The sequence below is a fragment of the Haliotis rufescens genome, unplaced genomic scaffold, assembly GCF_023055435.1.
Source record: "Haliotis rufescens isolate VD_foot unplaced genomic scaffold, xgHalRufe1.0.p SCAF_18, whole genome shotgun sequence".
Lineage (NCBI taxonomy): Eukaryota > Metazoa > Mollusca > Gastropoda > Lepetellida > Haliotidae > Haliotis > Haliotis rufescens.
Window position 1 is genome coordinate 28,370,156 of NW_025963868.1, and position 13,501 is coordinate 28,383,656.

At 39.6% G+C, this 13,501-nt stretch overlaps 1 protein-coding gene across 9 annotated transcripts in view; it reads right to left on the bottom strand.

The window, feature by feature from the left end:
- The window catches only part of LOC124148917, a 43,865-nt gene that overhangs the window by 5,581 nt on the left and 24,783 nt on the right, over positions 1-13,501 (bottom strand). For 5 of the 9 annotated variants that reach the window (XM_048398525.1, XM_048398524.1, XM_048398528.1 and 2 more), the window contains exons 12-22: positions 13,179-13,421; positions 10,511-10,777; positions 10,044-10,292; positions 9,706-9,852; positions 9,469-9,487; positions 8,089-8,165; positions 7,394-7,438; positions 6,247-6,294; positions 4,824-4,892; positions 4,276-4,344; positions 3,137-3,184 (exon numbers count right to left, since the gene is read on the bottom strand). In XM_048398525.1, coding sequence (XP_048254482.1) covers positions 3,137-3,184; positions 4,276-4,344; positions 4,824-4,892; positions 6,247-6,294; positions 7,394-7,438; positions 8,089-8,165; positions 9,469-9,487; positions 9,706-9,852; positions 10,044-10,292; positions 10,511-10,777; positions 13,179-13,421 — 1,281 coding nt within the window. The remainder of the gene's footprint in view (positions 1-3,136; positions 3,185-4,275; positions 4,345-4,823; positions 4,893-6,246; positions 6,295-7,393; positions 7,439-8,088; positions 8,166-9,468; positions 9,488-9,705; positions 9,853-10,043; positions 10,293-10,510; positions 10,778-13,178; positions 13,422-13,501) is intronic. The other 4 variants (XM_048398531.1, XM_048398527.1, XM_048398529.1 and 1 more) reach the window with 4 other exon arrangements.

Consider the following 13,501-nt stretch of genomic DNA (forward strand, 5'->3'; position numbering starts at 1 on the left):
TTACGACAAGCATAGTCACCTTTTACGGCAAGCATGGGTTGCTGAAGACCTATTCTACCCCGGAATCTTCACGGGTCTCGTTCAAAGGGACTGAATGGCAAGTCGTCTAAGGTGCTGCGCTTCTCTGTTCACAGTTGTGTCCCCAAGGTGATATTATGCTATTGTTGTTCGCGAATGATGTTGCTCTGGTGTCCTACTGTGTGGTAGGCTTGCAGAAACAGCTTTTTGTATTGCAGTCCTTTTGTAATAAGAAGGGTTCAGAAGTAAACCTTGACAAAACCAATGTTATTCTTTTTAGAAATGGTGGAATTGTATCGAAGCATGAAAATTGGATATATAGTGATAAACATAGAACCAATTATAAGTATTTAGGACTATTAATGTTCTCAAGAAAAAAATGGCCTAAGGCTTGTAAGACCTTAGCGCTTTAAGCATCTGAGGCAATGTTTCCTGTTTATAAATTATTTTCAACAGCAAATTTCAATATTTGATAGTAAAATTCTACCCATTTTCTTCTACGGCTCGGAAATACGGGGCATTAATGATTTTGAATCCATTGAGAAATGTCACACTTTGTATTTTAAGCAATTTTTAAACATTGGTAAATATGCTTCAAATAAGGCAGTGATTGGTGAAACTGGTCGCTGTAGTATATAGGTACATAGCCAGCTCCGTGTAGTTAAATACTGGATAATAAATATTAGAAATGGAAGCTCACAGGTACCCATTTCAATGTTACAAAATGCTAGATGGTGAAGGGAAAACGAATTGGGTGTCTACTGTAAGGAGCATATTATATAATACTGGGTTTTCCTTTGTATGGATCTCACAAGAAACTGGTAATGAAAAACTATTTTTGCATTTAAACAAATATTGTTAGATATATTTCAGCAAAACTGGCACCAACAAGTTTCCTCTTCACACTTTCTCAAGCATCATGCTTGTATCAAATCATTATTACAACCATAAAAATATTTAAGTATATTAAAAGATAAAACTCTATTGAGAGCTCTTTGTAAATTAAGAATATCTCTCCATAACTTCCTTATCAATAAACATCGTAGACCCAAGGATAGTTATTTTGTGAAATGTAGATGTTCTAACTGTACCAACCAGGAGATTGAAGACGAGTTTCATGTTCTTTTTATATGTGAAAAATATAAAACGTTGAGATTAATATTTCTATCTAATTTATATATTACACACAAAGACAATCAATTAATGATCAATTTGTTGAATTCGACAAATGAAGATGTTATCAAATCTTTCAAAATAAATTTGAAAAATGTATTTAGAATATATTATGCTATGTTCAAGATCACATTGAATTTTATATATCTGTTAAAACTGATCTGTACTATGGGCCATATGGCCTTGCATACTGACTAAACTGTCTGTCTGTCTGAATACGTGGCACTTCTTTATGGATAACAACTTATTTTAATTATTGTAACAACGTTTCAGGTCTACTTCTTACCCCATCAACAGGTAAACAATGAGTAGGCATATAGGGTTATACAATACTTATATATACAAACATATATACGTGTGTAATAACAAAATCTGACTATGGTAACATTAACAATAAGGAAGTATACTAACATTAATGTATCGTAAATAAACAAATCGCAGATACAGATAGGTGTTCAGATGATGTGATGACATCAGTACCCCTATTTACACGGACAACTGGTCCCTGGAGGTGGTGTTTTGATAGACTGGCTCTGTGAGGGAGAGTGAGTGAGTCTGGTTTTTACGCCGCTTTTAGCAATATACCAGCAATATCACGGCGGGGGACACCAGAAATGGGCTTCACGCATTGTACCCATGTCGGGAACCGAACCTGGGTCTTCGGCGTGACGAGCGAACGCTTTAACCACTAGGCTACCCGACGGCCCACTGTGAGGGAGAAAACATGTGAGTCAATGATGATAATGTTTGATGTTGACAATCATCATAGTTGCATACCACAGGAACGGTGGGTTAGCTGACTGGTTAAAGAGTTCGCTTGTATTGGTGCAATGTTTTCTGGCGTAAGACCCAACTCTTTTAACAAAAAACATTATTATACAAAGATACTATGTCATTAACATGTGGGTCATACTGATGTGACCGCCTCCGTGGTCTAGTGGTAGATCCCCGGCCGCGTCATACCAAAAGATTTTACAAGATGGTACTTGTTGTTACCCTGTCTCACGCTCGGCATTAAGGGGCTAAAACAAGGACTGGTCGGCTTGGAGTCAGTATACTGTGTCTGAGTGGGGTATCCATGTTAAACTGCGGCATGGTATCTCAGTGAGCTAGCACTATAAATCATCATCAGTCCGGACTAGTACAAGAGGCCACACAGACACACACACGTACATGCACGTCGCTATATAAGTGCAATAATCTTGGACGCGACATTAAACCCCATTTCACCTCACCTCACCTCACCTCACCTCACCTCACCTCACCTCACCTCACCTCATACTGATGTTACTACACTTGTGTAAGAATTCATTTGTATTTTTCTCCCTGTTGAGGGGAAATTTTTCAAACATTCTGACACACAAACATGTAGCCATTGCTACATTAGGCACACTTTAATATGCCTCTATAGCAACGAAATAGTGACTTCAACTGTATTGTCAATAACGTTCTTTGCATTCCGTCAACCAGTTGTGTTGTGTGTGTGAAGCAGGAATTAAAGATGAACAATGACTGGATTTGTCTTAATTCACTTGCTGTAAATATGGAATATATGTATACATATTATATGAATAATAACTGATGGTAAGAACTGGTTCCCAAACAAAGCATACGGGTACCAAATAGATGGGATGGTCAGACTGGGTGACTTGATTGGTTGATACAGTGTCATCGTACACCGACAGCGTGGAGCGTTGCTCACAATATCAAATGGTGAATTTTCTGGTCCAGACTCGATTACGAGTATTTACTGGCCACCGTCATAGAGCTAGAATATTGCAATGTGCGACTTAAACAACAAAAGAACACATTGTATTATTAGCAGTTGTGATGCTATTAAAGTACAAACTGCAAAGTGCGGATTAAATAACAAACTAAAATATTGTATTGTGTTCCATTATGATGCTATTAAAATACAAACCACTAGTGTGAGTGTGCCACCTACCATCATTGTACGCTTGTCCTTTGGGTGATCTCACTTTCCTCTCCTTTCCTGGTGCGTAACACAAGAAAACAGAAGAGGTGTGGGAAATGTTGCTATAAGACTGAGATACAGGACAATGCAATATAATCAATTCTGTGCGCTGTAGTAACGAATTGAAAATACTTTCAAGCAAACAGTTTCTTCTCCTGCTGCAATTAATCCAAACGGTCATTGGTATAGAGTATGTCAGTATGGAACAATCGATCAAGGTATTTCAGTTGTATCAGGGTGCAACAGCTGAATGTGTGCGGACAGACCCACATCAGGGTGGACTTCTTTGTAAAACCCACGATCCCTGACACGGGACAGCCTCCCCGGTCCAGATGTAGAGCGTCCACCTGGATTCCGGAAAGTCATTGGTCCAGTACCCGGCCGCGTTATACCAAAAGACGTTAAACGACGGTACTTTTTGTTACCCTGCCCGGCACTCGGCATTAAACGGCTAAAACAAGGACTGGTTGGCTCGGCGTCAGTATACTGTGTCTGAGTGGGATATTCTCGTTACCTGCGTCATAGTATCTCAGTTGGCTAGCACTAATAAATCGGCATTAGTCCTGACAAGTACAAGCAGCCACACACAAACACACGTTTAATTGCAATGATCTTAAACGCGATGGTAGACCCCTTTTCACCTCACCTCTGAGACGGTGTTGAGATGCGAAAGATGATAGCAATGGACCAGGGTATTTCAGTTCAATAAGAGGACAGCAGCTGAATGTGTGAGGGAAGCCCCACATCAGTGTGGACGTGGACTGCTTTATAAAACCCACGATCCCTGACCCGGTGTCTCCCCAGTAACTTACAATTGTGTACAGTACTGTGTTTTACATAGAATGGACCAAGGGACATAACTTGGGCAACGTTTAACTCATGACCCGAGGCAGCTGAGGGCGTTGCAATTTGTTTGACAAATGGGGCACCGTGTCTCACCATTGATTTCTTGAGATAGGCATCAGATCACATGTGATATCAGTCCCCCTGGACAGGGTAGGATGATCAGTAAAAGTTTGTATAAACTGAATGCATATGAACCATGCAATGCCAGTACGAATATGGTTACACAAATCAAACGGGTAGTTTGTCAAGCAGCGTCGACGTACCTCTTTTTTGACGTATATTTTCGCTCATTTCAAGCTGGATGTTGCCGTAGTTTGTGCCCGAAGCAGTTCCTAGCAACACACAGAGTTTTCAGTTTTTACTGTTCTACCTCGTCAACACTAGCTACTTTAAGGTACTGGCAGAATATTAATCCTTATCGTCACTAGGGTCTTAAACAGGCACTCTGCTTGTCTCGAACTACGGATTAATCGATACACATGTCCTTTATAACTCCTTAGTATTTCGAATACTAATTTAAGCTGGTTATTTCATCAGCCTGTTATCTACCTTGTGTATTTCATTAGCACGGTCCTGTGGAGGAAGGGATGTACACACAAAAACAAATACTTGTGAAATTTCATATGGATTACTTATGAATACAAGCGACAAATCCTTTCCATATTCATAAGAAATCTCTGCTAAAATAGTTCGTTGTACGATCCTTAATTTATCATGAGCTAGTTTTTATGAATCTGAAAGCATGATGAACGAGGGTCAGGCTTAACTTTCATTATCTGATTCCTTATGCTTTAAACCGGTGACAAAGTACCTTTTTTTTTACGTATGTTTTCTTCATCTTCAAATCCAGTGTTGCCATAGACGTGGGCAGGATTCCCATCTGGAACATTGTGTTATTTCAGAAGAGTGGGTATGTACTTCACTTATATCATGGCTTGTGTTTTGTTTGTTTGTTTGTTTGTTTAACGCTGCACGCGGCAATATTCAAGCTTTATGACGGCGGTCTGTAAATAATCGAGTCGGGACCAGACAATCCAATGATTGACATCATCAGCATCGATCCACGCAATTGGGATCGATGACATGCATCAACCAAGTCAGCGACCCTGACCACCCGATCCCGTTAGTCGCCTTTTACGACAAGCATAGTCACCTTTTACGGCAAGCATGGGTTGCTGAAGACCTATTCTACCCCGGAATCTTCACGGGTCTCGTACAAGGGACTGAATGGCAAGTCGTCTAAGGTGCTGCGCTTCTCTGTTCACAGTTGTGTCCCCAAGGTGATATTATGCTATTGTTGTTCGCGAATGATGTTGCTCTGGTGTCCTTCTGTGTGGTAAGCTTGCGGAAACAGCTTTTTGTATTGCAGTCCTTTTGTAATAAGAAGGGTTCAGAAGTAAACCTTGACAAAACCAATGTTATTGTTTTTAGAAATGGTGGAATTGTATCGAAGCATGAAAATTGGATATATAGTGATAAACATAGAACTAATTATAAGTATTTAGGACTATTAATGTCCTCCAGAAAAAATTGTAAGACCTTAGCGCTTTAAGCATCTGAGGCAATGTTTCCTGTTTATAAATTATTTTCAACAGCAAATTTCAATATTTGATAGTAAAATTCTACCCATTTTCTTCTACGGCCCGGAAATATGGGGCATTAATTATTTTGAATCCATTGAGAAATGTCACACTTTGTATTTTAAGGAATTTTTATACATTGGTAAATATGCTTCAAATAAGGCAGTACTTGGTGAAACTGGTCACTGAAGTATATAGGTACATAGCAAGCTCCGTGTTGTTAAATAGTGGATAATAAATATTAGAAATGGAAGCTCACAGGTACCCATTTCAATGTTACAAAATGCTAAAGAAATTCGATGGTGAAGGGAAAACGAATTGGGTGTCTAGTGTAAGGAGCATATTATTTAATACTGGGTTTTCCTTTGTATGGATCTCACAAGACACTCGTAATAACAAGCTATGTTCAAGATCACGTTGAATTTTATATATCTGTTAAAACTGAACTGTACTATGGGCCATATGGCCTTGTATACTGACTAAACTGTCTCTCTTTCTGAATACGGGGGACTTATTTATGGATAACAACTTATTTTAATCTTTGTAAGGACGTTTCAGGTCTACTTCTTGCCCAATCAACAGGTAAACAATGTGTAGCCATTGCTACAAAATGCACACTTTGTTATGACTCTTCAACTGTTTTGTACCACCTACCATCATTGGACGCTTGTTCTTTGGGTGATCTCACTTTCCTCTCCTTTCCTGGTGCGTAACACAAGAAAACAGATGATGTGTAGGAAATGTTGCAAAAGACTGAGATACAGGACAATGCAATATAATTAATTCTGTGCGCTGTAGTTACGAATTGTAGTGCGACCCGTGAAGATTCCGGGGTAGAATAGGTCTTCAGCAACCCATGCTTGCCGTAAAAGGTGACTATGCTTGTCGTAAAAGCCGACTAACGGGATCGGGTGGTCAGACTCGCTGACTTGGTTGATGCATGTCATCGATCCCAGTTGCGTGGATCGATGCTCATGATGTCAATCACTGGATTGTCTGGTCCCGACTCGATTATTTACAGACCGCCGTCATAAAGCTTGAATATTGCCGCGTGCGGCGTTAAACAAACAAACAAACAAAACAAAAGCCATGATATATGATATTAATCACTGGATTGTCTGGTCCAAACTCGATTATCTACAGACCGCTGTCATATAGCTGGAATATTGCTAAGTGCGGCGTTAAACAACAAACCAACCAACCAACCGAAGAAAGAAGTTTGTTTATGTTTTATCTCTGTGTAGATAAAAGAAACGTCCACGCTCGAGAATAAACAATATCAATTAACCGTCGAAACAGATTCTATTGGGTCCAAAGGGCAAAAATAGCGGAGATAATTACATGAATGGTTTCATGAAAATCAGTGATGACACCAGGTGTTCGTGAAAAGGGTAAGCATATCCTGCTCTACCAGTAGCACCTGCGACATACACAATTTACAACAAATAGTAAGTATTTGTTTCCTGGCGCATAAAAGAATGACACCCATTACTGCAAAGACATAGGTCTTGCTGTGGTTGAGGGTACTTGAAAGGCCTTGTTACAATGGTCATCCATTGCATGGAAGTTGACTGTTTACGCCATATGTTTACAAATTATTTTAAACTCATAGAACAATATGATGACTTCATGAAATATTTATAATACTTATCATATTTTTTATCATTACCTATGGCTCTGTACTCTTTCGTTTCTCCAATGAAATGTTATGGTATATTTATCAACAGCATCACATTAAGAATTAGTGTATATGTGGTGTACTATTTTCTGTATGCTCGATGGCTAAGCATTTGCCTGTTACCTGTTGTTTGTGACAAGCCAACTTCGCAATAGGTATTCTCAGCACCTGGAACATAAATTACACTGTTCTTATTTTTCTGAGGGAAAGACAGAGTAGTCATAGACAAAATACCGGACAAAATGCATTAATTCCCAACTTTCGGAACTTCCCAGGCTTTACATACTGTTCTGTCTAAAAACTAGTACCATCTTACCGATGTGTGGTTGCAGCGGTAGCCCCCGCCACTCACACAATGTGCATAAAAAAGTAACTGTTTGTTGTCCAACGCCGCACAGCTGTACTGCTGTTACTCGAGGGCGACCTACAGACATATTCTTGACCGTACAGTCATCACTTCTTTCAGTGGCATTTAGAAGTTGGTGTGATGAAGAAAGACAATTTCTGTGGATGAACAACTTCTTTATTACAATTAGTGCGACGTTCGGTGTAGATCCTAACACCTTTATCAAGCAAGCGATGTATCGTACAGTCATAGTGACCAGAAAATCCACTGATACGATAGTGCTTATTTAAGTGAAACTAAAACTCGTTTCAAGGTAGTTTCAAATGCATATACTCGCCTTCACAAAAGTGCCCTCCCCTTCGAAATTACGGCGGTGTTCTGTTTCCAGTGTATAGCCATTGTAACAGCTCACATTACAACTAAGGTGTTCATACCATTCAGTATATGATATATATAATATTGGTGTTCGTACCTCCACTAGGCCGCTCCACGGTCTCGTAATTGCAGCATCTTGCAGGTATTTCATCTGCCCTTGACGTCTGTTCAGATCTATCATAGATACACAATTATGAAATAAATATTCGAGGATCTATGCTCAATAGGGCACTGTAATCATGTCTTCTTCAGCATATGTTAGGAGCTCAAAACGCAGAGCTCTTCGAATGTACTCTGACAAATAAACGTGCAGTGAGGTTCATAACTGTGCTTTTAACCGTATTCCAGTTATATCACGGCGTGTCAGCTTAATGTGGGAGGAAAGCCCGAAGTGATGCAGGTTTCCGACGTTTCCCACTTCGAAGAAACACACGAGCACGGGTATGGTGCTGACAAACCTAGAAACATAATCGGGGCGAACTAGGATTCGAACCCACAATCACAGATTTCTGGCGTCAGTTGTAAATAAAGAACAAAAATGCAATTGTGGTTCATGTAGATGTAGATGTCACCTTTCAGGAGGAAATTACACATTAAACATGTTTTGTTTATTACATTAAAATAAAATATATTTACTTTTGAGGGTTAGAAAAGCAGTGAGGCTAATTTTGCCGCACTTGATTTTCGTATTAAAAACAAAATCATGGGGAAAACCTTGATAACCATCACACGTTATAGAATTGGAGTTTCCTCTTTTCAAAATTTGCTAATTTTGGTTTAAAGACACCGCCAAGTGCATATAGTTAGATGTGATGAGAACATAGATAAGGTTATTTGGAATTCAAGGACGTTGTCTTCAATTTTGACTTTGATCCAAACTAAATGTCTGATAGAGGCGAGAGGTGAAGGGAGGGAAGCGTGTTGGTGAAATCTCACCCTCTCGTTAAAATGCCTCATTCACCTGAGCTATCCGTTATTATTTTATACTATTTAAAGCTTGAAACCTTCGTCAAAAAGGCAAGCCTTCTGGTATTTAATCACATGATCGATTCCATTAGATTTCTTTCTTCCTTTGCAACCTGATGATTTATTCGCCTAAAATGGTCTTTGTAACATTTTATACTTAAGAATTTACATAAAATCACGACATATTATTTTCACAGCAAGCAACAATCACTGGTCAAAATGATATATATAATAAATACTATCTCAGGCAGAATCGGTCGAACCTTGGAATGTTTTGTGTATCATATATCTTGAAAAAAGGATGAGAATTGACTTTTCGATATTACAAGTTGAATCATGAAGTAACAGCAAAGGCTGGTTAAGATGTTGTGATGATAATGTGAGCAGGTTGCGATGTAATTCTCACCATAACTGTAAGTAGATTTCCATGACCGTGTTACTTATTTTACAGGCTGTTACGTCTCTGTCAAATAGCCTGAACAAACGTGAGACAGTAACACAACACACTTACCTCTTTGGCTCATGCTCAGCTAGAAATGAAAAAAATGACAAGCAAATCAGTTGTCGAGGAATGTTATTTTCAGAACATGACTTGTTCAATACTATTTTCATTCAACAGCATTTACAATAACTTTTGATATGTGCATAGAATTGTTAAAATAAATGTTAAATGGTGAAACGATTGTGTACTTCATTGTGCATATCACATGTCATTGATTCAGTCAAGTTATACCACAAGTGCACGTACGTTTTGCAGCATACAGTCTCCTCCTCAGGTGAATAATGATGATGATAAGGATGATAATGGTAACTATGCCAACAGATCCTGTTACTATGGCAATCAGTTTAATCTGGCTTGTAGTGTCATCACTTCCGATCAACGAGGAAACTTGCACTGTGACAGAACAGATTATCTAAATGAAGGGATGAAATTGCACTAACAAATACCAAATATACAAATGCATATGTCTTGGATAGAGATGATATCAATGGAAATTATACTGTACCTGGTTTTGCTTACCATCAAGTAAAACGTTCCTGACATGTGCGTTCCACAACGTTCAGGCTGACAAAAGGATTACTTACAGACGTTGATGCTTGTTTGTACAGTAGATGTTCCCTGTTCATTCGTAGCAGAGCACGATAGGTTTCCCGCATCATCAGGAGACACATGCTTCATAAACGTCTGTCCATGACTGATATTGTCGTTGTGACACCACGTGTAGGAGGTGACAGCAGGGTTGGCGTCGTCGACGACACATTCGACTTCAACGGCATCACCAGCCATGGCACTGAATTCATCTTGCCTTGGTGACAGGTGGATCTCTGGTGGATCTTATGTCAGATATAATATTCAAGTACATGTTTTACAAATCATAATTCACATAATTCTGAGAGAACAAATCATTTTTAGTTCATAAAAATCATTTTTAAACAGCATAGCTTACTTTAAAATATTTTTCATAACTCGTCTATATAAAATAACATGGCACATAAACACATGTTTGTAACAAGTTATAAGAATGCATATAATAGTTTTTGACATAGCTTACATCTAACGTTTACAGTTGCAACTGCCCGTCCAGGTGTCATCATGTGTCCATTGTCAGCAGTACAGGTCAGTTGCCCTTGGTCAGACTTGGTTATGTTACGTTTGAGGAATGTCGACCCATGGCCAGTAACTGTTTGTCCGTTGTGAGACCATCGGACTGTGTGGACACTAGGGTTACCATCATCCACAACACACCGTACACTGAGGTCCTCACCTACACCGACATCCAGGGTGTCATTTTGTGGTTCCAGATGTACCACTGTGGGGTCTGAAAACATTAAGAATTAATCCAGAGATTAGTGGTATCATTCTGAGCAATACAACATAGCGACAAAACGCCATTGCATAAGGTGTAATAGAAAGATGCTGATTCGGGTTACATAAACTGAACATGTGCAGTGAGACTGTTCTTGTATCCTCATGGTTTTGGTTTTGATTGAATGTGCAAAGAAGTTTGTAATAGTAAATCATTTATGTCAGCATTTAAACAACTTTTGTTAGATATAGACAGCCAACAATGGCATCATTGTCTTAACAATTCCTCACTTTTATCCACATATTGTACATTGAAATCCTTGTTAAATATTGAAAAAATATTTAAAATGTATAAGATCTGCCTCCATAAGAAAATCTATAACTAAATTTAGATGCTGTCCAAACAGCTTTAAAATGAACACTTATAAACATGTACATATCACAATCCGTTAGACCTATTACGTCCATATTGTGGAGAAGGAGACGAAGACGAATATCATGTACTGTTTTTATGCCCACATTATGCTGAAATTCGAGAACTGTGTATTATTATAAATATCAATCGACAAACTATTTTTAACAGGAAACACTATTGTGTTACGACTCCACCCTGTTTGACAATGATGACCTGTTGGTGTATTTTGGAGGATCTTAGGTGAAATAAGATAAAAAGAACAACAGCATATGTGACTCAAAAGTACTTTTCATCACCTGCCTATATATAAATAAACATGAGACATAAACACATGTTTGTAGCAAGTTTCGGCGGGTCTAAAGACATTAAGTATCAATCAAGAGATTGGTGGAGTCATTCTATATAATAAATTGCCGGGCGAAAGAAACTTATCACCTTGTTTAGGAGCTCCATAAAAAGAGAGATGTTATCGATATGATGATTATTGTAATGAAAGGAATCATTTTACGATGTCTGTACATAATTGTAATGCCATATTGATAGTGTAATCTCCATAAGGCCGAGCGAAAGAGACATGGCGTCAAAATAAAAACAACATAAACACGAGTCCATTCAAAAGGTGCTCATAATGTCAAATCATGTGACAAGACATGTCCTTTGTAGCGTGTGAGATCACCCCCTGCACCAAAATATGTCTAATCATGGATGTCGTCAGTCGCCGGATGACTTCAGCAGGAATTCTGCGCCACTAGTCCAATAAAACCTCTTCAAGCTGCTGTCTGTTTGCTGGGGAGGGACGCATTGTCTCAGCTGTCGATCACGATGATCCCAGAGATGCTCTATGGGATTCATGTCTGGAGAAACGCTGGCCAAGACAATACGTTGATGTTAACGTTGTGCAGATATTGGTGAACAAGTCTTGCGCTATGGAGTCGTGCATTATCCTGCTGCAAAAGGGTACCCCTTGGCTGTCCACGTAAGAATGGCACTACAACAGGTCGCAACACTTCGACCTTGTATCTTTGGCCAGTCAGATTCCAACGGATGATAACAAGCCTTGTTGTCCGCCCCATACCCTCCACCATAAGGGTGCACATCTTGGATGCAGTTAGGTGCCGGTCGTTCAGCTACAAGTTAAAGCGACTTTCATCTATAAACAGCACCCTTTCCCAATCACGCCTCTGACACAGACGTACAGTTCTTGCCCATTGTAATCTGCTCGGACGGTGTAGAGAGGCCAAGGCCATTTCACGGAGGAGGCAGTAGGCTCTGATACCACCAATGTGGAGTCGCCGTAAGACTGTTCGTCTGCTGACGGGGTGTCCCATAGCCGTCGCCGCCGTTGACGTCGCCGTCACGTATCGGTTACTCAGGTGTATTGTCCGGATGTAGCGGTCTCCAACTGGCATTGCGACCCTGGGTCTCCACGATCTTGGACGGGCTTGTGTGTGGCCTGTGTGTGGCCACAGTTCTCCAAGATCCTGTTTTCCCATTTATCATGACTGCACGGAAATTCACTGAATCCTGCAAAACGTGACTTTCATATGTGCACAGGATGTGTTTTGGTGAATATTTTCCGATAACTTATCGCAAGTCTATTATTCAGAAAAAAACTCAATTTGCAAGTGATAAGTTTCTTTTGCCCGGCACTTTACAATACAGCTTGAGAACTACAAAAAAAGAGAGGCATCTAAACATTCCGCACTACCACAACCTCATCCTATCCGAAGTACACTCGGACGAACTAATAACTAAATGTATCCTCCAGCATCAACCAAGGGGTTTGTTACATATCCAAACACAGTTTGTATTATCTTCTACTTAATAAAAAACACGTAAACACTATGTCACGATCCTTACGTTTATCCTAGAAGCGTACCCACTCATGACTTTCGTAATTCTTAAAATGGGTAATGTAGGTATTTTCTTTTTGTTCACATAATTAACACCATATTTGTACCCTTTTGACATAATAATAATTTTCATATAAATCACTTACACCACACGTTGATTCGAGTGGAGGCGTGGACGTTCCCTACACTGCATGTTAAACTGCCAGAGTCGGACTTGGATGTTACTGTTTTACTGAAGGCTTGTCCACTGTAGGGATGTCCATTGTGTGTCCAGCGGAACGAAGTGACCGGAGAGTTGGAGTAGTCGACCACACACACGGCACTGATCACCTGACCAAGGAGGACGTTGAGAACACTTCCTTGTGGCTCCAGGTGGATTACCAGGGCAGCTGAAAATTGTTCTTATTATAATAGAAACATTCCTTGGAACTGAGGCAACCAAAGGAAGAGGTATAATGAGGGTAATTAC